At 61.5% G+C, this 26,798-nt stretch overlaps 1 protein-coding gene across 1 annotated transcript in view; it reads right to left on the bottom strand.

Annotated features, from left to right (window-relative positions):
* The window catches only part of CFAP46 (cilia and flagella associated protein 46), a 96,004-nt gene that overhangs the window by 52,797 nt on the left and 16,409 nt on the right, over positions 1-26,798 (bottom strand). The window contains exons 12-25 of the mRNA XM_012755464.3: positions 22,550-22,778; positions 22,202-22,322; positions 20,344-20,467; positions 19,663-19,793; positions 18,621-18,745; positions 17,069-17,202; positions 16,278-16,493; positions 14,744-14,909; positions 12,631-12,780; positions 11,568-11,678; positions 10,844-11,010; positions 4,737-4,868; positions 4,231-4,393; positions 347-431 (exon numbers count right to left, since the gene is read on the bottom strand). Of these exons, the coding sequence (XP_012610918.2) occupies positions 347-431; positions 4,231-4,393; positions 4,737-4,868; positions 10,844-11,010; positions 11,568-11,678; positions 12,631-12,780; positions 14,744-14,909; positions 16,278-16,493; positions 17,069-17,202; positions 18,621-18,745; positions 19,663-19,793; positions 20,344-20,467; positions 22,202-22,322; positions 22,550-22,778 (2,054 nt within the window). The remainder of the gene's footprint in view (positions 1-346; positions 432-4,230; positions 4,394-4,736; positions 4,869-10,843; positions 11,011-11,567; positions 11,679-12,630; positions 12,781-14,743; positions 14,910-16,277; positions 16,494-17,068; positions 17,203-18,620; positions 18,746-19,662; positions 19,794-20,343; positions 20,468-22,201; positions 22,323-22,549; positions 22,779-26,798) is intronic.

The following is a 26,798-nucleotide window of genomic DNA, read 5'->3' as shown; positions in this document are numbered from 1 at the left end:
GCAAACCGGACTGTCTGTCGGCACAGCCGAGCCAAGGTCCCAGGCAGCCCCGGCGCGGGGTCAGGCGCCTGCCCTGGACTCAGCCGCCCGGCCCCAGACAGGACCGGAGGGTGCCGGCTCCTGCTTGTGTGTGCGCAGACCGGGATCCCCGAGGTTACCCGCGCAAAGCACTCAGTGACCTCCCGGCAGTGAATGCTCCCTCGACGTTGCCGTGGTGACCGGCGTGGTTAAGGCGGCTTTATCAAGGAGCGGAATTTACAAGCGCCAAGAGTGTGAGTTGTTCGCAGGCCCCTCCCTTTCCCTGCGCCCAGGAGCCCGTGGATCCGTCTGCTTCGCGTCCACCCACCTGGGAGGAAGTGGCCTTCGGTGGCCCCGCTGCTCTGGAAGTCCGAGGTGGGCCACTGGTGCAGGAGCAGCGTCTTCCCTTTGTCCTAAGGCGCAACAAAAAGCAGCGCACGCATTTCAGAGTTGCGTTTCGTCTTCTCACCACTTGCTTTTCATTCGGGCCCCAATCTAATTGCAGAAATTGCAGCTAAATTTCTGAAAAACTAAGTCTCAACAAAATCATATTTCAATTGTAAGAAAAGGCTTTCCAGCGTGAGGTTAATTACACTACAACACACATGCACACACACACATGCATACGGACATATGGGTGCACACACACACACTCACATACACATGCACACATGCATACACACATACATGTGCACGCAGGCACGGGGAGACTGTTCCCCTAACGTAACGTGTAGTTTTCTGGCAAGATGAAACACCTGAGCCGGTTCGCGGCTCTCACCAGTGGGACAGAAGCCGTCCTGGAGGACTTGTGTGGGCTGCAGCCACGGCTCTGCTCGGAGGCCGGTCCACAGCTGCACGGGCCGCAGTATAAAAGAAGAAAGGTCTCAAGTCCATAATCCAACTTTGTATCTTAAGGGGATAGGAAAAGAACAATCTAAACCCAAAAGCGGAAGGAAGGGACTGATAAAGATTAAAGCAGAGATGAAAATAAAACAGACAGTAGAAAAACAACAGAGAAAACCTATTGTTTGAAAGTTGGTTCTTTCAAAGATCAACAAATTGTCCAGCCTCTGGCCAGACAGACGGAGGGAGGGCAGGGAGGAAAGCAGGGCCACGACCGCCAGCCGCAGGGAGAGGAAAAGGATCGTGAGAGAACCTTACAGAAGAATTACGCTCCAACAGATCAGATCATCTAGAAGAAACAGACAAATTCCCTGAAACACACGAACGAGGTAAACGGACTCCAGAAGCAGCAGGACAGCTCGGCCGACCTTGGACACGTACAGGGATGGATCGGAGATCAGACGCCTCCCGGTGAGGAGGGCCCGGGCCAGACGGGTGGCCGGCGGACCCACCGACATTCTCGGAAGCGCTTGGTGGCAAACCCTGGAGACAGACACTCCCTCACCCGTCCTGGGAGGCCAGCCTCACTCTGACGCCGACCCCAGGTGAAGACGTCCCGGGAACAGAGAGTGACGGCACAAGGAAACCACCCCCACAACACGAGCAGCTCGAACCCAACGGTGCCTCAAACAGACTGTCCGTAGGGACCAAGGGACTTGCCCAGCACTGCAGGGCGGTCCAGCAGCCAGCAGGACCGCAGAGAAATGCCGCACCATCACCTCAGTCAATGCGGAGGGTCTTGGACAAACCCCAACACCCTTCGACAACACAAACCCCAGAGAACTAGGACCAGAGGGAAAGCTCCTCGGCAAGACGAAGGCCTTTGTGGAAAACCCGCAGCTGACGCCGTGCGCGGCGTGAAAGGCAGACACCCCCACCGCAGCGCAGAGGCGGGACCCTGCACGGCCCGCACAGAGGCTCCGGCCGAAGCTGTCTGATGAGAAACAGGATAAAGGAGTCCGAGTTAGACGGGCAGAGGCAAACTGCCCGTCCCCAGAGGACATGATCTCGGGGGAACAGAATCGTTACGAATCCGCAGGAGAGGTACTAGAGGTAATAAATGAATTCAGGAAAATTGAGCGCAGTATACGATCACTTGTGTGTGTGTGTGTGTGTGTGTGTGTGTGTGTCTGTGTGTGTGTTGAGACAGAGTCTCGCTCTGTTGCCCGGGCTAGAGTGCCATGGCGTCATCACAGCTCACAGCAACCTCAGACTCCTGAGCTTCAAGTGATCTCCTGCCTCAGCCTCCCAAGTAGCTGGGACTACAGGCATGCACTACCATGCCTGGCTATTTTCTTCTACATATTTCTAGTTGGCCAATTAATTTCTTTCAATTTTTGGTAGAGACGGGGTCTTGCTCTTGCTCAGGCTGGTCTCGAACTCCTAAGCTCAAGTAATCCTCCTACCTCGGCCTCCCAGAGTGCTGGGATGACAGGCGTGAGCCACCGTGCCCGGCAGGTAGTGTTTTCATTCACAAGCAATGAACACTCCCAGAAGGAACTCAGCAGTGTGCTACAGGCTGAGCTGTGTCCCTGCCAAATTCCTATGTTGACCCTTAATCCTGAGTGGCCGGGGCCCGGGAGGTATTAGGGTCAGGTGAGCCCGAGGGTGGGGCCTTCAGAGCTCACGCTCTCCTCTGTGCACCATGAGGATGCAGGGAGGAGGCTGCCACGGGCCAGGACGAAGCCCTCACCAGAGCCCAGCCAAGCTGGAAGCCGGGTCTTGGACTTCCAGCCTCCAGAACCGTGAGCAATAAATTGGTGTTGTATGAATACATACCAGTCTCTGGTATGTTGTTACGGCGGCCCTGGCTAAGACAGAGAGCGTTCCTATTTATAATCAACCAAAGAGGTGAAAGACTTATATGCTGAAAACTATAATGTGTTGCTGAAACAAATTAAAGACCTAAATAAATGAAACATCTCGCCTCTCATGCATGCGTGTGCGTGTGTGTGCGCGTGTGTGCATGTTTGTGCATAGAAAGAATCATCATTAAGATGTCAACTCTACCCAAAGTGGTCTGAAGATTCAGCATGATCCCTTTCAGAGTTTCAGCAGCCTTTCTTTAAAAATCAGTCCTCAAATTTATACGGAATGGAAACTGGCTCCAAATAGCCGAGGCAATCCTGAGAAAGAATCCAGCTGGAGCACTCACACCTCCCGACTTGGACACACGTCACAAAGCCGTGGCAGTCGGAGCAGCGCGGCGCTGGCACGCTGACGCCCATGTAGGCTGGCGGAGGGAACAGGGAGCCCGGGAACGGACCCTCACGTCCATGCACACGAGGATGAACCTGGACCCTCACCTTGCAGCACGCATAAAAACTAACTCAAAATGCTTAAAAGATGTAGCCCTCAGAGCGAAAGCCATAAAACCCTAAGAAGAAAACTTGGGAGGAAATCTTCGTGGTGCTGGGCTTGGTGGTGACCTCGTGGGTGAGAGTGCAGAAGCACAGGCAGCAGAGGAGAGGCTGGGCGGGTCGGACTCCATGGAAACGAAGGACCCTGTGCGTCCCAGACTCCATGAGCGGAGTCCAGAGCCGACCAGGGAGAGGGTGGAAACGCCAGCACGTCAGGTGTCTGACGAGGACACGATACCCAGGACACGGAAAACTGCCACAGCACAACAGCAACAAACAGCCCGTTTGAAGACGGGCAAAGGGTGCGAGTGGACGCCTCTCTGCAGAAGGTGCGCAGACCGCCCTCGAGCACACGCACTTGCCGGAGAACCGAGCCAGAACCTCACACCTGCCACCAACAATGATCGGCCTGCTGTGGCCGCGAGCAACAGGCCCGGCTCTGGTCTCGCTGGGCAGCAGGAAAGGTGCCAGCTGCCTGCGGGAGGCCAAGCCCTGAACCTGTGCACCCCGACCTGCCCATGGGCACCACTCGCGGGCAGCTGGGCGGCGGGAGGGCAGCCCGGCGGGGCCCTGTTCTTTGTCCCAGCTCCAGAGGCTGCCCGGGGCAGAGCTGGGTCCCAGCCCCCCCGGGCGGGGGTAGCCAGCCCCGGAAGGCCCTTGCCCACCCCCACACTCAGGGCGCCAGGGCTGGGCCAGGCCGCAGTGTGGAGCCCCAGCTCAGGCCTTTCCGAGTCAGGCCGGGCAGGGAGCGGGTCTGCAAACCCTGGGCGGAGCCTTCTCTTCTGTGTCAGACAGCCGTCCTCCACCTCCACCGGCGCCGCCCACGCCCCCTCCCCTCCCACCACAGCTCTACAGCCTGCTGTCCTGGTCCCGAGCCTGAGTCCTGGTCGTGCCTGCCCCGCACATCCTGTCCTCTCGGGGAGACCCTGGGCATGCCGCACCGGCCCACCTGCTTGCGGGTGTCCAGCCTGTTGATGATGCCGATGATGCGCTGGACGCCGGCCTTGGCCTTCCTCCTGTTGGCCACGGAGGACAGCAGGGGCAGCCAGGTGTTCCAGTAGTGCCGCACGGCCAGCATCACCAGGGCCCTGCTGCCCGCGACGCCCCCGAACCTGAGAGGGGCCGGAGGTGACAGGAGGCCGGGTGGGGCGGGGCTGCCTCGGGTGCCCTGGGGGGTGCCCAGCCCCCCACCAGGACGGGCTCATGACGAGCTCGGGCCGCAGGGTGGCAGACAGGTGACCGGCAGGGGCAGCCCCTGCACCTGGACCGCCTGTCCCCCACCTGCCTGTCGCTCCCGGCCGCCCTGTCTGTCCCCGAGGGCTGAGCACACGAATGACCCCAACCCCCCAGCGGGCTCAGCCCCTCCCTCTCGGGCCGGGACCCTCCTTTGGGCCACAGCCCCCCCACCCCACAGTCCGAGCACGGGGGTCCCCGGGCCCCCCGCCGTGCCCGCACCTGATGCTATCCAGGAAGGCCCTGGCGGCTGACAGCCGCAGCTGCTTCCGGCCCTTGAGGTTTTCCATGATGCTCCTGCCCTGGGCGCAGGCGGCCGCGCTCAGCATCTCCGCCACCAGCCGGGCCTCCACCCTGGGACGGAGACCGAGAGAGGTGCCACTGTGCGGTGGCCACCAGGCCCCCACGAGAGGGGTCGCCCACAGGGGGAGCCGTCCCTCCCTCAAGCCGGGGCTGCCATCTGGGGCACCCCCGAGCAGGACAGGGCGAGCCCCAGCCCCCTCTCCACAGCCCTTCTCGCGAGAACCTCTGCCCGGGGACGTTGGCCGGTGCTGGAAACCATCATTTCGCGTATGTTCCCAGCCCTGCAGTTGTGTTTTGTTTCTACAGGGCAAGATACCCCCTCACTCTTTCAAGGAGCTGGTATAAAAAGTGACACAGGCCGGGCACAGTGGCTCACGCCTGTAATCCCAGCACTCTGGGAGGCCGAGGCGGGCAGATCACTCAAGGTCAGGAGTTCAAAACCAGCCTGAGCAAGAGCGAGACCTCGTCTCTACTAAAAACAGAAAGAAATTAATTGGCCAACTAAAAGTATGTAGAAAAAATCAGCCGGGCATGGTGGCGCATGCCTGTAGTCCCAGCTACTCGGGAGGCTGAGGCAGGAGGATCGCTAGAGCCCAGGAGTTGGAGGTTACGGTGAGCGAGGCTGACGTCACGGCACTCACTCTAGCCTGGGCAACAGAGTGAGACTCTGTCTCAAAAAAAAAAGAGTCACCTTAAAATTTACATAAAGACCCAATGCTGTTCATGATGAATTTAAATTAAAATGTTGAAAACAAAGTAGGAAGGTCCAGATGACATTCTCAGACTATTTTCTCTTACCAATTTTGAGTCTATCTTAAGGATCTCCACGAAATTTCTCATTAATGCCCATCCCTTTACATTATAGCACAAATGTGAAGCTGGTTTTGGTAATTCCACACTCACAATTGAGAATACTGACTAGTGACTTTACTATTTTTCCCAAGAACTGAAAACCAGTCCTACTGTCATGGTGAGAGGTTCGCCAAGAACTGAAAACCAGTCTTACTGTCATGGTGAGAGGTTCGCCAAGAACTGAAAACCAGTCTTACTGTCATGGTGAGAGGTTCGCCAAGAACTGAAAACCAGTCTTACTGTCATGGTGAGAGGTTCGCCAAGAACTGAAAACCAGTCTTACTGTCATGCTGAGAGGTTCGCCAAGAACTGAAAACCAGTCCTACTGTCATGGTGAGAGGTTCGCCAAGAACTGAAAACCAGTCTTACTGTCATGGTGAGAGGTTCGCCAAGAACTGAAAACCAGTCTTACTGTCATGGTGAGAGGCGATCATAACATTCACTGCGGCAGATGCCACACTAGAATTTCTACATGTCATCTTTAAAACTGGGACAAAATAGAATGAAAGACTGAAATATGTGTAATCTTTTCTAAAAAGTATCTTTGATAAAAGCTGATCACTGGCAGGGCGTGCCCTGTGGCCTGCGGGGTGAGGACAGGGTCCGGGGCCCCAGCGGTGACAGCGCGACGGCTAGGTCGCGTGGCCCTCCTCGTGGCGCCTCCCGAGAGTCCCGGGCACGGGACGGGGCTGGCCGCAGCCGGCACTCGCCGGGGCTGGGGCGGCACCAAACCTCAGCCGAACCCAGACGCTGGAGCCGCCCGCTGAGCGCAGGCGCCGACCGCCACGGGCAGACAGCGATGGCCACAAATAGTCTTTCAAGAGCCCTAAAGCAGAGATCAGATTTTTACAGTCTCACGTGGCCTCTCCTTTTACCTACCGTGTTTCCCCCAAAATAAGACAGGGTCTTATCTTATATTTAATTTTCCTCAAGAAGACACCCTAGGGCCTATTTTCAGGGGATGTGTTGTATTTTTTAAGCACGGTGCAACAATCTACATTTATTCCAATATCGTTAAGCCGTCTTCTTCTGGAACATCATCACCGCTCTCCAAACATGAATTCCATCCTGGATTTCTTACGACTCTGTTTCCTTTAGAACCATTGGCCCTGATCTCTCATGTCGAGCAATAGAGCTCTCATGGATGAGAAGGGCTGCTCGTCTTCTTTCCCACTCCGAGACGACATGCACGGGTTGTGCAGACGCTGCGCAGCCACACCTGTCACTAGGGCTGATTTTCAGGGTAGCGCTTATATCGCCCAAATGCTTAGAAATCCTGCTAGGGCTTATTTTACGGGGAGGTCTTGTTTTAAGGGAAACACGGTATTACCCTGCATATGTATTTACATTTGTATCTTATTTACCGTAAGAATTACTTCTGAGGAATCAAACTCAATTTCAGAACCGTGGCCCACGCCCGTGGCACGTGGCAAAATGACGTCTAGCCCAGTCAGGGGAAGGACTCGGCAGCAGCCCTCACCCTGGCTCTTTCTAGGACCCTGTCTTCCCAGTGTCCTCCTTTTAGGAACAGTTTCCGAGGACGACCGCCCCGCCCGTTCCCAGCCCCGCCCTGGGGAGCGACTTTGCATGTCCGGCCCGCCTTCGTCCCGATTCTCAGCGTCCACGCCAGTCCCAGTTGCTCAGCCCGCACAGCTCAGCGGACAGACGCGGCCCCTCCCACCACCCGACGGCGCCTGCAGCTGCTCACGCTCACAGCGCGCCCCATTCCCCCAGCGACTCTCACTGCACCTGAGGACACCCACAGAGCCTCTCGTCCCTGGACCAACAAGCAGCGCTGGCGACACCGCGGGGGAGGGGTGAAGACCCCGTGCCCACTGCTCACGCTCTCCTGTGATGCCCGAGTGCACCCCCTGCACTGCGCTTCCCAGCTCCGCACCCAGCAGGATGGTCTCTTCCAGCTAACGCTCACCCTGGGGGTGGGCCAGCAACAGCCACTGCCCAGACGTCCCCTGCGATGTCGTGACCGTCTGAGCACAGGTCCCCACCTCCGCTGTGATGTCCTGATCGTCTGAGCGCAGGTCCCACCTCCGCTGTGATGTCCTGATCGTCTGAGCGCAGGTCCCACCTCCGCTGTGACGTCCTGATCGTCTGAGCGCAGGTCCCACCTCCCCTGTGATGTCCTGATCGTCTGAGCGCAGGTCCCACCTCCGCTGTGACGTCCTGATCGTCTGAGCGCAGGTCCCACCTCCCCTGTGATGTCCTGATCGTCTGAGCGCAGGTCCCACCTCCGCTGTGATGTCCTGATCGTCTGAGCGCAGGTCCCACCTCCGCTGTGACGTCCTGATCGTCTGAGCGCAGGTCCCACCTCCCCTGTGATGTCCTGATCGTCTGAGCGCAGGTCCCACCTCCGCTGTGATGTCCTGATCGTCTGAGGGCAGGTCCCACCTCCGCTGTGATGTCCTGATCGTCTGAGTGCAGGTCCCACCTCCGCTGTGATGTCCTGATCGTCTGAGCGCAGGTCCCACCTCCCCTGTGATGTCCTGATCGTCTGAGCGCAGGTCCCACCTCCGCTGTGATGTCCTGATCGTCTGAGGGCAGGTCCCACCTCCGCTGTGATGTCCTGATCGTCTGAGCGCAGGTCCCACCTCTGCTGTGATGTCCTGATCGTCTGAGTGCAGGTCCCCACGAGGCGCCCTTGATCAGCACTGTGCAGCAGCGGCACGCCGTTCTGCCCCTGCTCCACAGCGGGATCCACACCCTCCAGCACCACGTCTTCCTCGCCTTTGGCTCATTCCCTTGTTTTCTAAATCATACTCTCAAGGAACTTTCTAGAAAGGTACATGGAAAGTACATTCTCTGTGCACCTGTCTGTCTAAAAACGGATTTATTTAACCTTATACTTGACTGATCGTTAGGATTCTAGGATGAAAGTTACTTCCGCTTGGACGTTCCACTTTCTTTTAGCTTTGGCGTGGTTTCTGAGAAGGGCGCAGCCCTCATGCTTCCTGCTCCCGGACGCGGCTTCCTTAGAGACACTCGCGGGCCCTTCCCGTGCGCCACTGACCTGGCATGTCTGCTGGCAGGCGCAGCTTTGCAGGGGGGGATGGAGGGGGGGAGCTGGTCCCAGGTGGGGGCCCAAGTGCCATGGGGGGCCGCACTCCAGGCCCAGGCAGCAGTGACCAAGGGGGGCGGCAGCAGGTGTGCCCTGCCCTTTTGGAAGCCGGCTGACTCTGATGGCGGCGTGTAGAGGAGACAAATTGCAGCCGGGGGAGAGGGACGCCAGTAGAAGCACCACCAGAAAGGACTGTCTGGTCCGGCTGTCTTGGCGGAAGGTCGCTCTCGCTGAGCAGCCCCCTGCACCAGGAATGGGCTTCTGCACAGCCAGGCCCAGGCCCGCGGCCGGGCCGCCACCATGGGCAGGGCAGGCGACCCCGCCATCCCAAAGACACCCCAACACGTGGCCGGTGTCATCCTACACGAGCGCCCCGGGGCTGCGGCAGACGGATCTCGGGCCGGGGAGGCGCTGCTGGACTGGCAGCGGGCGACCAACCTGACCATCTGGCCACAGGACACGCCTTCGTCACCTTCGGGTCAGAGAGTTCGTCGTTCGGGAAACAAGCCGGAAGGAAGGACCTCGAGGAAAACTGCCTTCACTGCAGAAAATCCGTAAGGGCGACACACTGAAAACAGCCTTGTGTTCAGAAATAGGGGGAAAGTGCGAGCGATGCCGCCACTGAGTGTGGGAAGGAGCGCCACGCGCACGGCCCCGTGGGCGCCCCGAAGGCGGAGCCGCCGCGGGGGCAGCAGCAGAGCCAGAAGCCAAGGGGCAGCCAAGGGGCAGCGCAGTCTGGGGTGGAAGGTGCGTCCTTCCTCCCTGTGCACGCGCACATTTGTTCAGCGTGCGCACACGTCACTGGAAATCACCTCAAACAAAGCCACGGCCTGCTGTGGACTGCACACAGCCCACCAAGCGCACACGCTGAGACCGCAGCGCCAGTGACGCCGTTGGAGGCGGGGCCTGGGGAGCGGCAGGTCCGGCAGGTGGAGCCTGCAAAGGGGACCCTGTGCCCCGCCCCGTCCCTCCGCCAAGAGAGCACAATGATAGGCGCCGTCACCAGCCAGGAGGCGGTTCCCCCCAGAGCCCGACCTCCTGCACCTTCATCCTGGACTTCCAACCTCCAGGAGCCAAAACTGCTATGTGAGTCCCCAGCTGCAGCACTTTGTCACAGCAGCCTGAAGGGGCTGAGACACCCATTCTGTGCCTGTCACGTGCATGGCCGGTGGGCCACACGCTCCTCTCTGCCGAGGCACGTGTGACCTCAGAATCCTTCACCCAGCTCCCCGCAGGACCACTGCTGACCGTGGGGTCCGTGAGGACATGGTGTGAGGTGGAGGCCGTCATGTGCCTGGGCGGGGCCATCTCGAGACCTGCAGACGGGACCCTGTGACCTGGTGAGGTGGGCTGCGTCGTCTCAGAGCCACCGCTCAGCCTGAACCTCATGGACCACTCCCCTTGAACCTCTGGGACCCTCCCTCACATGGACCTGTGATCTCAGACACTCCCACATGTGGACCTGTGATCACGGACCCTCACGCATTTGGACCTGGGATCTCAGACCCTCCCCAACGTGGACCTGTGATCTGGGGCCCTCCAGCACCTAGACCTGTCGGACCCTCCCACACGTGGACCTGTGATCTGGGGCCCTCCAGCACCTAGACCTGTCGGACCCTCCCACACGTGGACCTGTGATCTGGGGCCCTCCAGCACCTAGACCTGTCGGACCCTCCCACACGTGGACCTGTGAGCTGGGGCCCTCCAGCACCTAGACCTGTCGGACCCTCCCACACGTGGACCTATGATCTGGGGCCCTCCAGCACCTAGACCTGTCGGACCCTCCCACACGTGGACCTGTGATCTGGGGCCCTCCAGCACCTAGACCTGTCGGACCCTCCCACACGTGGACCTGTGACCTGGGGCCCTCCAGCACCTAGACCTGTTGGACTTTCCTGCTCATGGACCTGTGATCTGGGATCCTCCCTCACATGGACCTGTGATCTTGGACCCTCCCTCACATGGACCTGTGATCTTGGACCCTCCCTCACATGGACCTGTGATCTCAGACCCTCCCACACATGGAGTGATCTGGGACCATGCTCCAGGTCCCTGTGCCCACTGTCAGCGATTGGTCCACTTCAGGACAGGGGTTACTTACGGACCAAACGTCCTCAGGTACTTGATGCCCAACTCGATGGCCTGGTGGGAGCAGGCCATGGTGATCTCGTGGTCACGCGCCGCATGGGCGAAGTGGGTCAGCCGCGTCAGGGTCTGCAGCTCCACCAGGGGTTCTGGCCAGTTGCACTCGGAGGCCATCTTCACCAGCTTCCCGGTGGCAGGAGAAGGGGCGTCGTGTCAGTGACGCGGCTTCCCGACAGCCCAGGGCTGCGCTGTGAGCACGCGTGCCTGTTTTTTCTGGCCAAGCCCTAAGCGCGGTGTAACATCCGTCTGGACACGGACTGTCTGGCATGTCATTCCAAACAGAGGCATGACTTTTGTGGGATCTCCTGCACTGCAAAACGCTGCCAGCGCTGAGCTACTGCTCAGGAGCCGTGACGCCCCAAGGGCCCCATGTTTCTGTGTGGACACCACCAGGCGTGGGCTTGTGCATGTGCAGCCCCTGTGGTGCCGTGACCTGGGCCCAGTTGCTCGGGTGGGCAGGGCATGGAGGGTCTGCACAGGGAAACCGCTTGTCCTGTCACGGGGTTGGGGGGACTCCCCAAATGCCAGACTGAGCTGGGAGGGGCAGCATGGGGGGCGGGTAAGCGGGAATGGATCCCGCCCCCTTGGGCAGGGCCCTCTGAGCCTGCACCTCCTCCGCTCCCTGAGCTGGGGCCAGCCTCACACGCTCCTGCTCGCCCAGGACAGCGGGCGACACCCACCTGGGCGAGTGGGGGGACCGTGAAGTCCATGAGGCCCAGCCCGTTGCACGAGTACATCTCCAAGGCCACCAGGACCCTGGTCACACAGCCGACTTCCTCGCTGTTGGTGCCCTGCGGGAGGGAAGCATAGGGCGTGTCAGCCTGGGGGTCTGGGGGGAGGCGGAGCTGGGGGGAGCTGGAACAGTCTTGAACTTAGCGCCGTGGAATGTTTGCCTCACGGCGATAGTCGGACCACAGGTGTGGAACTCGAGGCTCCTGTGCACCCGTCTGCCTCCCGCAGCTGTCTCGGGCCATCGAGGCCGGGAGGCTGTGGGACCCCAAGGCCAACAGCAGCGTCACCTGACCACTGGGTGACCCCGGCCGCCAGGAGGCTGGTGGGCCCTGGGGTGGGGGCTGCCCAGGGCAGGCAAGGCGACCCTCTCCGCCTCCTGGCTGGTGTGGGCAACCTCCCCACCCTCCCTCCGGCCAGGCTCAGATGCCCCTCCCCCACCAGGACCCCCACGACCTCCCGCCCTGCCCCCCAGCCCTGGCTCAGGTGTCAACCATCCAGCACCTGCCCTGGGGGGCTTTCTCTGCAGGAGCCCGGGCACTCGTGGGGCCGCCCTGAGCCCTCTGCTCCCCAAGTCCCCCCTCCCCAGCCTCCTGCCCTCTGTGTTCGCAGCTGGGGCCTGGCCCTGCCAGGAGGTGACACCCTGGCCTGGGCGAGCCTCCAGGTAAGGCCTTGACAAGGGGCCCTGAGGACAGGCAGTGGGTTCAGTGGGAAAAGCGAGTCCCCAGACATCCCCGATGGTGCTGGGAAAAGGTAAAGCAAAGGGGCCCCAGGGACGCCCCCCGCAAGTCCCCACCCTGTCTCAAGTATGTCCACAGTGCACAGGCAAAGCACCAGGCCCCAGAGTGTGGTGTGGACCACCTGCCTGCCTGCACCCCGCCCCCCACCAGCCCACCTGGGCCCAGCCCCCCACCTGCCTACCTGGTCCCAGCCCCCACCTGCCCACCAGCCTACCTGGGCCCAGCCCCCCACCTGCCCACCAGCCCACCTGGGCCCAGCCCCCCACCTGCCCACCTGCTCCTCCGTGCCCAGCCGTGGTCCGATCTGCTGCTGCAGCAGCTGCTTGGCCTTCACCCAGGTGGCAATGAGCCGCTGCCGGGCGCGGGTGGGGACCCCCTCCTCGGGCACAGTCCCGCTGGTCAGGTTCAGAGCAAACTCACAGACCTAGGACAGATGTGTCCTCCATTACAAAACCTGAATTCTACCTGGGGGAACTTGAGCCGAGATCTAAATCGCTAAACACTGAGGGATGAACGGCCCCAGCCCCTGGTCCAGCCGTGAAGGAGGTTCAAGCGCACGCAGTCCTCGCCTGCTGGCGGCGCTAAAGCCAGCCCAGCAGGTGCCCCTCAGGGCAGCCTGGGGTCAGAGAAGCTGGGGGTGGGTCTGGGGCCGGGCGGGGCTGCACCCAGCGCCCTCCCCTGCTTGCCGAGTGCCCAGTTCCCTCCTCTCCACAGGGACAGCGGGGTGCAGGTCTCGAGAGCGCCCCAGGGCCCTGCTCGGAGCCTGGTCCTGCGCCCTGGGTGCTGGCCACCCAGGGACCGTTCACGACCTGGGACATCACTCTCTGGCTGTTCTTTCGCACTGCAGCACAAGGTGAACACACACCTGCCCACGCTGCAACCAAATACCCAAATGCTTTCCGACGAAAAGCAGACGTGACAAAGTCATGAATAGGTTAGTTATTAGGTTGGTGCAAAAATAATTGCGGTTTTAGTGCTGTTGAAAGTTGACGTTTGCTATCAGAATACACTCTTAGAGAATTGTGGTTATGTTATACATCATTTTGTTTATTTTTTTTAAAGCCAGTCAAATTTATACATCATTTGAATGCACATTTCTCGTTTTATTTTTTTTTGCTAATGACTTATTGCTGTTTATTTATATCTATTTTAGATTATAGAAACGATGTTAGACAAAAAGCAAACTCAAGCAATTTTCTTATTCGAGTGCAAAATGCTACATCTTGAACTTGCTACATCATTTAGGGGGCGCATTTGGCCCAGGAATGGACGACAAATGCGCAGTGGGGGTTCAAGAAGTTTTGCAAAGGAGACGAGAGCCTTGAAGATGAGGAGCGCGGTGGCCATCGGAGGTTGACAACGACCAACTGAGGGCAGTCGTCGAAGCTGACCCTCTCACAACCACATGAGAAGGTGCCGAAGAACTCAAGTCGACCATTCTACGTAGCTCAGCATTTGAAGCAAATTGGAAAGGTGAAAAAGCTCATGAGAAGACTGAAAATCAAAAACATCGTCATTGTGAAGTGTCATCTTCTCCTCTTGTATGCAACAATGAAACATTTCTTGACCAGACTGTGATGTGCAATGAAAAGTGGATTGTATACGACAGCCAGCGACAACCAGCTCAGCAGCTGGACTGAGAAGCAGCTCCAAAGCACGACCCAAACCCAAACCTGCACCGAAAAAAGGCCACGGTCACTGGTGGTGTGATCCACTGGAGCTTTCTTAATCCTGGTGAAACCAGAACATCTGAGAAGTTTGCTCAGCAAATCCATGAGATGCACGGAGAACTGCAATGTCTGCAGCCGGCATTGGCCACCAGAAAGGGCCCGGTTCTTCTCCATGGCAACACCTGACCGCACGTCACACAACAACGCTTCAAAAGCTGAACGAACCGGGCTACGAAGTTTTGCCTCATCCGCCGTGTTCATCCAAGCTCTCGCCAACCAGCTGCCACTTCACGCGTCTCGACAGCCCTTCGCAGGGATAGCGCTCCCACAACCAGCAGGATGCAGAAAACGCTTTCCAAGAGTTCCTCAAATCCCAAAGCACAGATTTTTATGCTACAGGAATAAACAAACTTATTTATTGTTGGCCAAAATGTGTTGATTGTTAATCAACAAAGATGTGTTCGAGCCTAGTTACTAACACAATGATTTGAAATTCATGGTCTGAAACTGCAATTACTTTTGCACCAACCTAATAACTTTAAAATTAGTACATTTTAAAAGGGTAGTTTTCATGCAGAGGCATTGTTTTCATTTTTTGAAATTATTAAGTACACAGTAGTTAGATTTTTACAAAGCGATGTATGTTTCATGTGCATCTAATTGAAGTTTCCTGCATGTGACCTTGTTAGATCAATCAATCAAATCAACGAGCTCTACCTCCACCGCAGCCCTGATCTCAGAGGCAGCCCCCGAGTCCGGCGGGGTGTGGAAGATAATTGTCCGCACGGGCTTTCTCGACTTCTCGAACACCTGGGGGGGGATCCAGCCGATCACCAGGCCGCGGGCCAGCGTGTCACAGAGCATGGCCAGCATCTCGGGGTCCCTGCAAAGAGCGCGTCACGTCACCGAGGAGAAGCCGCAGCCCGGGGCAGCTCAGGCTCCGCGAGGACCCAGCGCTGCGGCCCCAGGTCCTAGGGCACGGGCCAGGGCGACCGAGTATGGCCGCGTGACTCCTCTGCGGAATGTAGCAGGAAAGGGGCTACCTGCCCTCCCAGGTGCAGGCTCAGGAGCCCTTCTCAGGGCCCAGGGGGAAGAGCGGGGAGGAGTCCCTGCTGCCCAGGTGCCCCATCTCCTCCCACAGGTGGGCTCCAGGCTGCAGTGAGAGCGGCACCCCCGGCCTGGACTCCTCAGAGTGCCCCGAGGAGCTGGTCAGAGGCAGAAAGGCTGCGGCGCCCCCTGACCTGCTGCCAGGACCCCCAAGGGCCATCCGGGATGGTCGGAGCCGCCACGTCCCTTACCCGGTGGACGGGTCTAGACCAGGGCCTTCGCGGTTCTCACGGGGAGCACGCTAGCTCCAAAACACTTACAAGAGTCAAAACGGTCTGATCTTTGTCTACGACAGAAACTCTCGGGACAGCGGAACTACAGGAGAGGCCCAGCTGCCGGCGCTGACGGCTGCGCCGAGTCCCAGGGCTCCCCGGGCCAGGCAAGGGTGCTCGGGCCAGCCGGGCCTCACCCATGCCCTGGCAGAGCCCCGAGAGTGGTCACCGGCAGGCCCGTCCTCCTACTGTGCGTGATCTAAACGCAGAACCTGCATCCACCCTGACTCATCCCTCAGTCCTACGTCACCATCCGATGGAAAAAAATTAAAACCCTATTGTGTAGACCAAAAACCAAAGCGACAAAGAGTGCGCAGTCTTTCCATCTTAGCTAGGTGAAGTCTCCACCCAACTCTACAACTTCGAATGTCTGATTTGAGCTGGGAAAACGTCAGTCTCTCACACGTCACGTCCATCTGGATTAAAAAACACAGAATTTTCAACACCCCGTCCCCCCAAAAAATCCAGACCAGGATGAGCCTTGAGTCGCTTTCCCGCGTGACGTGGGCCGTCGGCAAACCCGTCCCCGGACTGCGTCTGCAGCAGAGGGGGGCGGCCGGCCATGGCCGGAGTGACAGCTCCGCAGGGTCTCAGCCCCGCCCCGGCCAGGCAGGCCACACGCCCCAGTGCCGGCCGCAAGCCGCCTGGGGTTAGAGGTGAGCGTCCGGCTGGCACGCACAGCAGGAGGTAGAGTCGCGGGCGTGGTCTGTGGACCTCCCTGAGCCCGGCTGGTCTCTCTGCGGCCGCCATCGCCCCCAGAGTGGACACGCTGACCGCAGCCCCCGAGCCTAAAACCCGGGTCTCTCCGAGGGACGGGCTGCGCTCCCGCCCCTCCCTGCCCGCGGCCGCGGCGTGGCGGGGCCTACACGCACACTTCGTCGTGGCCAAAGTCCCTGACGGTGCTCAGGAGGTGGTTCAAGGTGCCCACGAGCTCCTTCTGCCGCCCGGCCTGGATGAGGTGGTGGTTGTGGTTCAGGACGTAGACCACGGCGTTCTGCACGACCCAGGCCTCGTGGATCTCCTGCCCGATGTCCGCGGAGCGCAGCCAGTTGCTGGTGGCGTACTGGGACAGGCCTTCTATCCAGCTTCTGTGAAACACACGCGGTGGAGCTCGTGGCTGGAGACGCAGCCTTCCCCAGACGGGCCTCCCGGCACAGGCACAGGCCCTCGGCGCAGCCCCAGTCTGTCCCCAGCCCCCGACACCAGCAGCCGCCCGGCTGCTTCCAAGGGCCTGAGCTCCCGCCCTGCGCTCACCTGCTCACCTGCCCGGCTACCTGTCGCCTTCCCCCAGGCTCAAAGGCGTCCCTCCGCCCCCAGGCCCCCCCTGCCCCCACGCCTTCTCTGGGGGGTGTTCAGCCGGGCCGGGCGGGAGAGACGTCCCCACACAGAAACCTCCCTCCACGTCTCCGCCCCACGCGCTCTCCCCGCCGGCTGAGTTCTGCTGACGGCGAGGCTAGCTAGAACGGACGGCGGTTTACAAGGACACGCTGGGAAACACCGCCTGGTACGGTGACTCACACGTATGAGCACACTGACCCGCTCACCGCCTCGCTAGGACACGTGGCTACAAACAGAGACGGTCCCGGCAACCTCGTCTCCATGGGCAGGCTCGCCCATCCGTGAAGACGGCACACGCATGTCCTGCGAGCGCAGGGCGGCCTACCTGTACGTGATCCAGTCCTCGTTCCTCTCCGGGGGCTCCGGCACGTAGCCAGCCGGGTGCTGGCTCAGGTCCTCAGGGGGCACGGGCCGGTTGTTCAGCTCCACGCCCTCTGAGCGCAGCAGCTGGACGGTGGCCTGCGGGGCGGGCGGTGGCACGGGGTGAGGGGACACAGCCACGCCTCCTCGTTCCCCTTCAGGTCTTAAGGCGCCACACACGAGGAGGGAAGACTGGGGTGAACCCCAAGCCGCCGTTGCCCGACGGCCACCCACGGACCAGACAGGAGTGGAGCGCTGGGCTCTGCACCTGCAGCCGGCTCGCAGGGGGAGGGCTCCCTGCACGCGCAGCGCGGCCACGCGCCCCGGCACGGACGGGAGCGTCCCGGCACCGCCTCACGCGGACCCCCGGGTGCGTCGCCAGTGCGTCTGCAGCGCCAGGCTGTCCACCCACGGGAGACAGGCCGGTGGGGCTGGGGAGGGCGGCAGCCTGGCGTGGACAGGCTGCCCGTGGCAGCCCGGAGGCCCCGAAGGCCTCTCCGACGCCGGCCCCCCGGCGGGTGGGTGTCCGCTCCGCTGTTGGGGGTCTCGGCTCACGCCCGCCCCGCGCTCAGTTGCCACAGGGCCCCTCGCCGGCGTCAGCCACCTCCGGCCCCAGGGCCGAGGGCCGCGCGCACATTGCGCCCACAGGCCTTAGACCAGAGCGCCGCGCGGGTTCTGGGCTATGAAACGTCCCGAGCGTCACCGCTGGCGTTGGCGCAGGCGCGGGGCTGGAAGCTCAGAGCTGGGGTTGGCGTGGGGTGCCTGCAGTTGGCTCTCCCTGCTGACCCTGGGTGGGGCCGGCCGGCGTCTTGGTGCCGCTGGGGGCACAGGCTCACTGGGGCTGGGCTGGCGGTCTAGGCCAGGCCCCCGCCCCACCCACACCTGGTCAAAGTGCTCCTAGAGTCTGCACCGGCCTACACGCCCCACAGGGAACCACCTGCTGTGCCCATGGGACTCGCACTAGCGACTCAGAACCCATTCCTACTGTGGTCCCAGCACTCTGGGAGGCCGAGGAGGGCGGATCACTCAAGGTCAGGAGTTCAAGACCAGCCTGAGCAAGAGTGAGACCCTGTCTCTACTAAAAATAGAAAGAAATGTATTGGCCAACTAAAAATATACAGAAAATACTAGCTGGGCACGGTAGTGCATGCCTGTAGTCCCAGCTACTCGGGAGGCTGAGGCAGGAAGATCTCTTGAACCCAGGAGTTGAGGTTGCTGTGAGCTAGGCTGACGCCACGGCACTCTAGCCCGGGCAACAGTGTGAGACTCTGTCTCAAAAAATTAAAAAACGAAGAAATCATTCCTACCGTAAAGCCAACACCTACTCGCACCGAGACACGCTTTGGGTCATGCTTTTCTCCTGGAAAAGCTCCCGGGAACCGCCTCCCCATCCCCCCACGCAGCTCCATGGACGTGCACAGGCAGCCCGCGATGGGCGTCCGCCAGCTCGGGCACATTCGGCCCACAGCCCCTGCGCGGCAGGCGCGCCAGGCCCCTCCAGCCCGCGCAGCACGCACCTCGGCGTTGATGAAGCCCACCTCCGCGAACCTCCGCAGCAGGTCGCAGCCCACCTGCCGCTGCAGCAGCACCTCCGACAGGGCCGCATCCTGCTCGGAGCTCTCCCAGCCGCGCCGCCGCCGTCCTGCGGGAGGCGCAGCGTGAAGATGCCTGTTCAGGCAAGCCCTCCTGACACGGCCGTCCCAGTCCTCTCTGGTGCTGGTCTCCCTCCAGCCCCCGCGGGCCCCCCGGGGTGCGGGGGGCACCTCCTGACACGGCTGTCCCAGCCCTCTCTGTTGCCGGTCTCCCTCCAGCCCCCGCGGGGCCCCCTGGGGTGCGGGGGGGCACCTCCTGACACGGCCATCCCAGCCCTCTCTGTTGCCTGTCTCTCTCCAGCTCCCGCGGGGCCCCCCGGGGTGCAGGGGGGGAGGGCACCATGCCCAGGAAGGGGCTGGCGTCCCCGAGATGCTCCTGGTTTGCCCTGGGCGGGTCCTGCGGCCCGAGGAGGCACCGGCCTGAGAAACCTGCTCCCTCCCACGTCCTGTCCACTGGCTTGGGGGGTCCGCTGCACCCCAACTCCTGCAGGGCCCTTCGGGCCCTCCCTGCTCCATCTCCCACCTCCCTCTGCGTGTCCGTGTATCCCACTGTCCCCGAGACTGGCGCTTCTCTGGGGGCGGGGGTGCTGACCACCTGGCCTACCCTCTGCCCTCTGCCCTCTGCCCTCCGCCCTCTGCCCACCAGCTGTGGCTGCCCCAGTCTGAGGCCCAAGGACCCTCTGAGTGATGAGGATCCAACATGAGGACTGTCACGTGGTGTCCCCGGCACCAGGTGTGACTGCCGGTGTCCGTGCTGTGACCGTCACCAGCACCAGGCACAGTGACTGGGCCAACTGCAGCCGTGTCTGAGACACCCTGTCCCACGGGGAGGCCACGCTGGACACGGGCAGCCCGCCCCCTCCAGCCGGTCCCGGCACCTCCAGGAGCCGCTTGGATGGAGGCTCCGGCCACGGCCCACCCTCAGGGCCGCCCGGCAGGGGGACTCGGCCGGCTCGGGGCCACACACCTCTGCGCAGCCGCCACGACCTCCTTCCCTTGGCTCCGTCGTAGAGCAGGCAGAAGCGGCTGGCCGCCCGGCAGACATCCCACACACCCCGCTTCCGCGCGGCCTTGGCCAGCTCCGCCCAGATTTGGATCCTGTCCCCAAAGACCCGACCCAGACAGGGAAACGGTTTCAAGGTTGCACAGTGACCTGACGTAATCGGTGCCCACGGCGAGCGCGGCAGCCCAGCCGGTCGGGCGCAGCTCTCTGGTCCCACCTGCCAAGCGTCAGCCCCATCTGTCATCCCCCCACCCGGGCAAGGGGCAGGTCTCCCTGGGGTCATGACCCCTCCAGTCTGTGTCAAAGGCCAGCCTGGGCTGGTCACCGAGTCCCGACAACGTGTGCAGCTCCCGTCGCCCGAGTCCTGCCCGAGCCCCGTCCCCGAGGGGCCGGGCCCTCCTGGGGCGTGGAGGGAGGTCTCGTGTCGGGCAGGTCCCTGCGGGGCCGGGCCCTCCTGGGGCATGGAGGGAGGTCTCCTGTCGGGCAGGTCCCTGGGGCTCTGCCCACCGCCCGGACCGGCATAAGCCCTGGCAGCCGCTGCCAGCCCGGCCCCTCAGGTGACAGCCCAGGTCACAGACACTCCCCGCAGGCACTGCCCTGTTTGCATTTGCCTTTTCCCCCAGAAGGCGGCTTCTCCTCACATACCTCTCCTTCTCGTTCTCGTTCCCCAGGCGCCGCAAGTGCCCGCCGGCCTTGTCCACGCTGGCCATGTGGTGACGCGCCTTCGCCGCCAGGAAGCTGAACCGGCCCCGGTTCTTCCCGGTGGAAACTGAGAGCAGAAAACGGAACGTGATGTGGCCACTGCCCGTGAAGGGTCAGGACACGTGGCGGCCGCAGCCCCATCCCAGAGAACACGCCCGACCACGGCCCCCATGCTGGCTGCTGCCTGGCCACGGCGGGCGGCCACCCAAGTTCCTGGATCCGCGGCTCCCGGCAGCCCAGCCCCCGCACAGCCGCGAGTGGCCTCGGGGACAGCTCGACTCAAGGTGCCGCCCGGCGGCCACCCTGCTCAGTGGCGACGTCCACCCCTCCAAGCAGAAGCACCGGCCTCCGCCTCCCTGCTCGCCGGGCCCCCACACCCGCCGTCTACCCTGGGGCCTGGAGCTCCTATCTCACCCCCCTGCTCCCGAAAACAGGCCCGGAACACCCCGAGCGCAGCTTCACAGCGCCGCGGCTGCGCTGGGCGGGCGGGTGGGGGTGCACTGGGGGATGTGGGGGCGCTGGGCCAGAGCGGCCTCGTCTGTCCCTGGCGCGGGACCCCTCCGCGGGAGGCTGGGCCCTCGGAGCTGGGCCTTCCGGGCTGGCGTCCGCCCAGCGAGATCCACCTTCCGAACCCAGCGCAAGGGCATCCTCCCCAGAGAAGCCCCGCGGCCCAGCAGGACGTCCTGTCCTGTCCTGTCCTGGCCCCACACCCACAGGTGCACATGCGTGTGGGTAAAACGAGTCAAGAAAGCAAAACAGGCGTGTCTGGGTGGTGCTGGCAGATTCACCCCTCAAGACAGAAACAAAACCAAGAGCGCGGGTGACCCGGGAAATGAGGCAGCGACAGGCATCTGCCGTGGGACCCCCCATCCACTTCCCAGAGCCGCCCCTTCACCCTGGCCCAGGGCCCGCGCACCCGCAACGCGACCTGGCGTCCAGGTGGGTGACAGCGCCAGCCGAGGGAGGGACACACTGCGGCGGCCTCCCCCACACGGGCGGGGGAGGGGCTCCCAGGCCAGGCCCTGCCCCCGCACTGGGGGGAGCCCCATGTCCGTGACCCAGAGCCAGGGGAGACTCCCTGGATGGAAGGCTGTGGCCAGCATGAGTGGGGTCCATGTGGGTCTGACCTTTGACCCCACACACAGGGGCAGCCCTTGCACCCCGACAGTGCCGTGGGCGGAACCCAGTCCCCCCAAAACAGACACATGGAAGCCCGAACCCCCAGGGCCACAGAGCACAGAGGCACGGGGAGCTGGGTCTCACAGAGGTGCCTGAGGTGAAGTGGGGTCCCTGGGCGGCCCCAGCCCTGTCCGACTGGCGTCCGAAAACAGCAGGCGAGCGGGGTGCCCTGGAGCACCAGGCAGGGACGGCGCCCGCAAGCCGGGGACCGCAGCTCGGGAGGAACCGAACCCACCACGCCAAGCTCGGACTCGCAGCCCTAGGAGCCGGGGAGGTAAATTCCTGTTGTTTCCATGGCAGCTGAGCCACACATGTGGCCGCTGCAGGGAGATGACACCCCCCACCGCCGGGGCCCTGTGACCGGCCTCAGAGGGCGCGGTGTGGTCCGGGGTCTGCGGGTGTGATGTGGGGGCCAGTCACGCCCTGGGGCGCGGGCTCAGTGGGCCCCACCCTGGCCGGGTCCGGGGATGTGACGTGAGCCGGTAGGGGGCCGGTCACGCCCTGGGGCGAGGGCGCAGCGGGCCCCACCCTGGCCGGGTCCGGGGGTGTGACGTGGGGGCCGGTCACGCCCTGGGGCGAGGGCGCAGCGGGCCCCACCCTGGCCAGGTCTGCGGGCACCCACCTTTGGCCTCGTTCTCGCTGTCGAGCACGATCTGGAAGGCGTCGGGGGCCAGGGCCAGGCCGGCCATGGCCAGGAGGGCCCGCTCCCTGCGCACGCTGTCCTTGACGATGGATCTCTTCGCCTGCGGGGGAGCGGGAGGCAGCAGGTCGCCACTCCGTCCCCAGCGGCCCTTCTCTGTCTAGTCCTCCTGAGGACGCCGCTGTGGCAGGCACCATGGACGACGGCGCTGTCCTGGGCCCCAGCCCCTCCGCGCTGCGCCCACCCGCGCTCAGAGCCCAGCCGGCCCCCCCACGGCCGGTCTCCCTCCCCCACCCCCGCCTGCCGGCCCTCCCTGGGCTGCGCCAGCACCTGCTCAATGGCCATGGTGGCCTTGTCTTCGGCGCGATCGGGGACCTGGTAGAGCACGGTGCACAGGTGCAGCCGGTGGGTGGCCGTCTGCAGCCGCTCCTTGTAGAGGCCCAGGCTGTCCAGGCGCGCGGCCTTCTGCAGGTGCTCCAGGGCGGGCTCCAGCCGGTCCTCGTCCTCCTCCAGGTGTGCCAGCTCCATGTGCACCTGACAGCGCAGCTGGCTCAGGAGACTGCAACGGCACAGGGGCACAGTGTCGGGGGGAGGGGCGTGGCATCATGGGGGAGGGGGCTGTGCAGGGTGAGGCTTGCGCCCTCCCCCCACTCTCCAGCACCCTTCCAGGAACATCCCCACCTCACCGGACCCCCACAAATGGAGACCCACAGAGAGAAGACCCTGCAGACCACGGAGACCCCAGCGCCCAGGGCTGAGCAGCAAGGCTGACACAGCGGGTCCTGGCGTGCGGGACCCCACGCTGCCCCAGCCACCTGCACTCCCAGGCGGCTCCCGCAGGGCCGCGGGGCGAGTGTGGAGCGGCTCTAGTACCCAGTCACAGCCTGGAGCCCACAGGCTCCCCCGAGGGGTGCAGTCCGGAGACCCCACTCCTCTCTCTCGCCAGAGGTCTCCCCTGCTAAGGTTTCTCCTGCCCGGAATGCCCCGCCACGTGGGGGGCTGCCACTGCCCCTGCCTTTGCCGGGACCCCATGGGGCTGGGCAGGGGGACCAGACAGGTGGTGACGCCAGGCAAGAGCCAGACTCAGCGACACGCTGTGTAGAAGACACGCCCTGGGGGACGGAACAGTCTCTGCACTTCCGAGAGACAATCAGCGCACGAGGAGGCTGCAGGTGCCGCGGGGAGCCCAGGCTGGCCCGGCCACGCTGATGTCGGACAAGGGCCACCAGACCAAAGACATTAGGCGGGAGACACGGCCGCGAGTGGCACAGCTACAGGGAAGGGGAGACAGACCCACAGTGGAAGCCGGAGTTTCAGTGTCTCTCTGGGTAACTGCTGGGACAGTCAGACCAGAAAGGCCAGACGCAGAAGGCCTGAGCCTGGTGGTCAGAGACATGAGGAAGTGGGCGAGCCCCTCCCCAGGCACACGGGCTCTCACACCAGGGACTTTCGACCGGGGTCCCGGCGAGTGTTGCCAACACCTCCCCACAGAGACAGGGCGGGCAGGACGGCTCCTGGGCCAGACGGCGTTCCTGTGGGATTCTGCCGAACGGCCAAAGAAAAACATGGCCCGTGCCACACAAACTCCTCCAGAAAGCAACTCGTTTACGAAGTCATCATAACCTCGATGTCACGCCTGACGGAGCCACTGCAGAAGCAGCAACACGCCAGGCAGCATCCTCACGAGCACACGGGACAATCTTGTGGCCACACACCTGGAACACGCCTGGAGGTCAGGCCTGGCTGTGCGCAGAAAGGACGGCATGCAGATCGTGCATGCAGATGCACACACACTGTGTGCAACCCACACAGTGAAGAGCAAGGTCACACGTCGTATCACGCATGGGGAGGAGACATCTCAAAACCTTCACACCATCCGTGCCTTAAAAGACAAAGCATTTAGCAGCAAACTAGGAAAAGACGGGAACTTCCTCATCCTGGAATGGGAATTGGTGAAAGTTTTGCAGCTAACATCTTACCAAGTGGGAGAGGATTGGGTCCCCACTGAGATCAGGGACGAGGACAGCCAACACCCTCTGCTGTCCCCACCGGGAGCGTGTGCCGAGTCATCGAAGCGCGAGGCAGGAAAAAGAAACATCCACCTGCCTTGAAAATCCTGAATAATCTATAAACCCGTGTGGTGAGTGAGTGAGCTTGGCAATGTCACAGAACAAAAGGCCAATATTTGAGTGTCAGTCATATCTCTCTAGGATAGGAAACAATAAGAAATTTAAAGCCAGACAATACCATTGGCAATCACATCAAGAACCACAGGACACCCAGTGACAAGTTTGGTGGGCGATGGCCACCACCCCCACACTGAAACCACAGAACACCATGTGGGAAGGAAAAGACCTGAGTTGTCCAGACAGAGCACATGCCAGGACCGGAGATCGATACTGTCATGACATCGCTTCTCCCAAAATTCACTGACAGCTTCAATCCAATTCCAATAAAAAAATCAGCAGGTTTTCCCCTAGAAGTTGCCAAGTTGTTCCCTAAACGTTGTATGGAAACACAAAGGTCCCAGAACAAGCTGGAAACTTATACGACGCATGTCAAGAATCACTACAAAGCTACAGCAGTCAATCGAGGCAGCGCGGGACAAACGTACTGGCCAGAGAGAGACCCACAGGTCACCTGCCACCGGCCAGGAGCCCACGGGATTCTGCAGGCGAAGGGCAGTCTTCTCAAAAGTGGTCCTGAAACAACTTGAATCGTCTGTATTTTCCCACACACAGGGAAGAAATGAAGCTCAAACCCTACATGATCCCACACACAGAACTTTGTTCTCCATGGGTCACTGAACGGGTATCGAAGCAAACACCATGAAACTTCCAGAGTTGTTCTTCTCCAGGGGTGGCAGGTCCACAGGGTCAAACCACTTTCACACCAACCCCGAGACAGTATTTTCCATGTCCACTCCCATTTTCCATGAATGCACACAAAAGAACATTCTAGAGCAGGCGTCCTCAAACTATGGCCCGCGGGCCACATGTGGGTGTTTTTGCCCGTTTGTTTTTTTACTTCAAAATGAGATGTGCAGTGTGCATAGGAATTTGTTCATAGTTTTTTTTAATTATAGTCCGGCCCTCCAACGGTCTGAGGGACAGTGAACTGGCCCCCTGTTTAAAAAGTTTGAGGACCCCTGGTCTAGAGGCTTTGGGGCACTTGACATGTCACCGTTCTGATGTCTAACGGAAGGTATGCTTGTGTGTCTTGTGCTTAACGCTTCTTCATTTTACTTTCTAACGCAACAAACGTCAAGAAGTACGACATATTGAGTCAAAGCTCCGTGGGATCCTCAACACTTTGGCGCAGACGGTTGCCGAGACCAGCGGCCGGGAGTTGTTGCCACTCACGGAAAACAGGAAACCAGGACACGACACGCAAGCACCAAACTGGCGGGGAATTCCTGACTGCCGGGACGTCAACACTGCCCCCCCCCCCCGTGCTCTCTGAAAGATGCCGCTGGGAACCAGAGACGGCCAGTGGCGAGGAGAAAACGCCGGTCACACGCGCACCCGCCCAGACCCGCCCCAGTGCACGCAAGGGGTCCCCGGAAGGGCGACACCCCACGATCTTTAACAGGAATGGGAGTTTTGAACGGGCGCATCGCAGAGACCGGCAAGGGCTGGTGAGCACGTAAAAGGTCACAAGGGAAATAAGAAAAAACGGGCTGTCACAGGGGTGCAGGGCGACCACGCACCTGCCTGCACCGCAGCTGCCCGGAAGCGCATGTGCGCGCGTCCCTTGCCAGCCGACCCGCCACCCACCCGTTCTGGGGGCGCAGACACGCTGCCGGGCACCCTACGGGACGCTACACGGCGGGGCAGGGGGACGCACCTGGGCAGCGGCGACCCTCCCCTCCCCTCCCCTCCCATGAGGTCCAGGCAGGCAAGGGGGTCCGGGGCGGGGGAGCGGCGGACGGTGTGTGCAGGCGGCAAGGGGTGGCCCCGCGGGGCGCTTCAGGGCTGGGAACGTCCTTGGCCGGAGAGGGGCTGCACTGGCTGCGTGCGCCCATCAAGACTCCTCCACCCAAAGACTCCCCATTTAAAATGCGCACATTCTGTTGCCTTAAATTACACCTCAACGAAATTGATTAGGAAAATAATTACCAGGAAAAAAGATGGCAACTAGAATGTTATCTTCTAAAAATCAAGCAGCTCAGAAAATAAATGAATGGGATGTTTTTGGAAATGAGAAATAAAGTCATCACAGCAAAAGCAGACTAGCCGGCTGCCGAGCAGGAAGAACCACCGAGCACACGTGGAATACAAGAGAAGTGGCTCTGGAGGTCAGTCGGAACTCTCAGGGTCTCCGCGCCTGCGGGAAGGGGAGGCGGAGCTGAGGCCCGGCAGGCGTCCCCGCGGAACTCTCCAGATCTGGGGAGAGACCGAGGCCCACACAGGACGCGACCCCCGTGAGCCGAGCAGGACTGAGCTGGCGCCTGCTGCCCCGCCCGGTGACCAGGGCTTCGTCCGGAGGGGCCGTGGGCAGCGGGCAGCTCCCTGCAGACCCCTCACGCCTCCTCCCTGCGGCTCACACCCCTGCCCCCAGGGAGACAGGAGCCATAGGG

This window comes from Microcebus murinus, chromosome 14 (assembly GCF_040939455.1).
Source record: "Microcebus murinus isolate Inina chromosome 14, M.murinus_Inina_mat1.0, whole genome shotgun sequence".
Lineage (NCBI taxonomy): Eukaryota > Metazoa > Chordata > Mammalia > Primates > Cheirogaleidae > Microcebus > Microcebus murinus.
The sequence above is the reverse complement of the archived record's forward strand: the minus strand, read 5'-3'. Positions and strand labels throughout refer to the sequence as shown.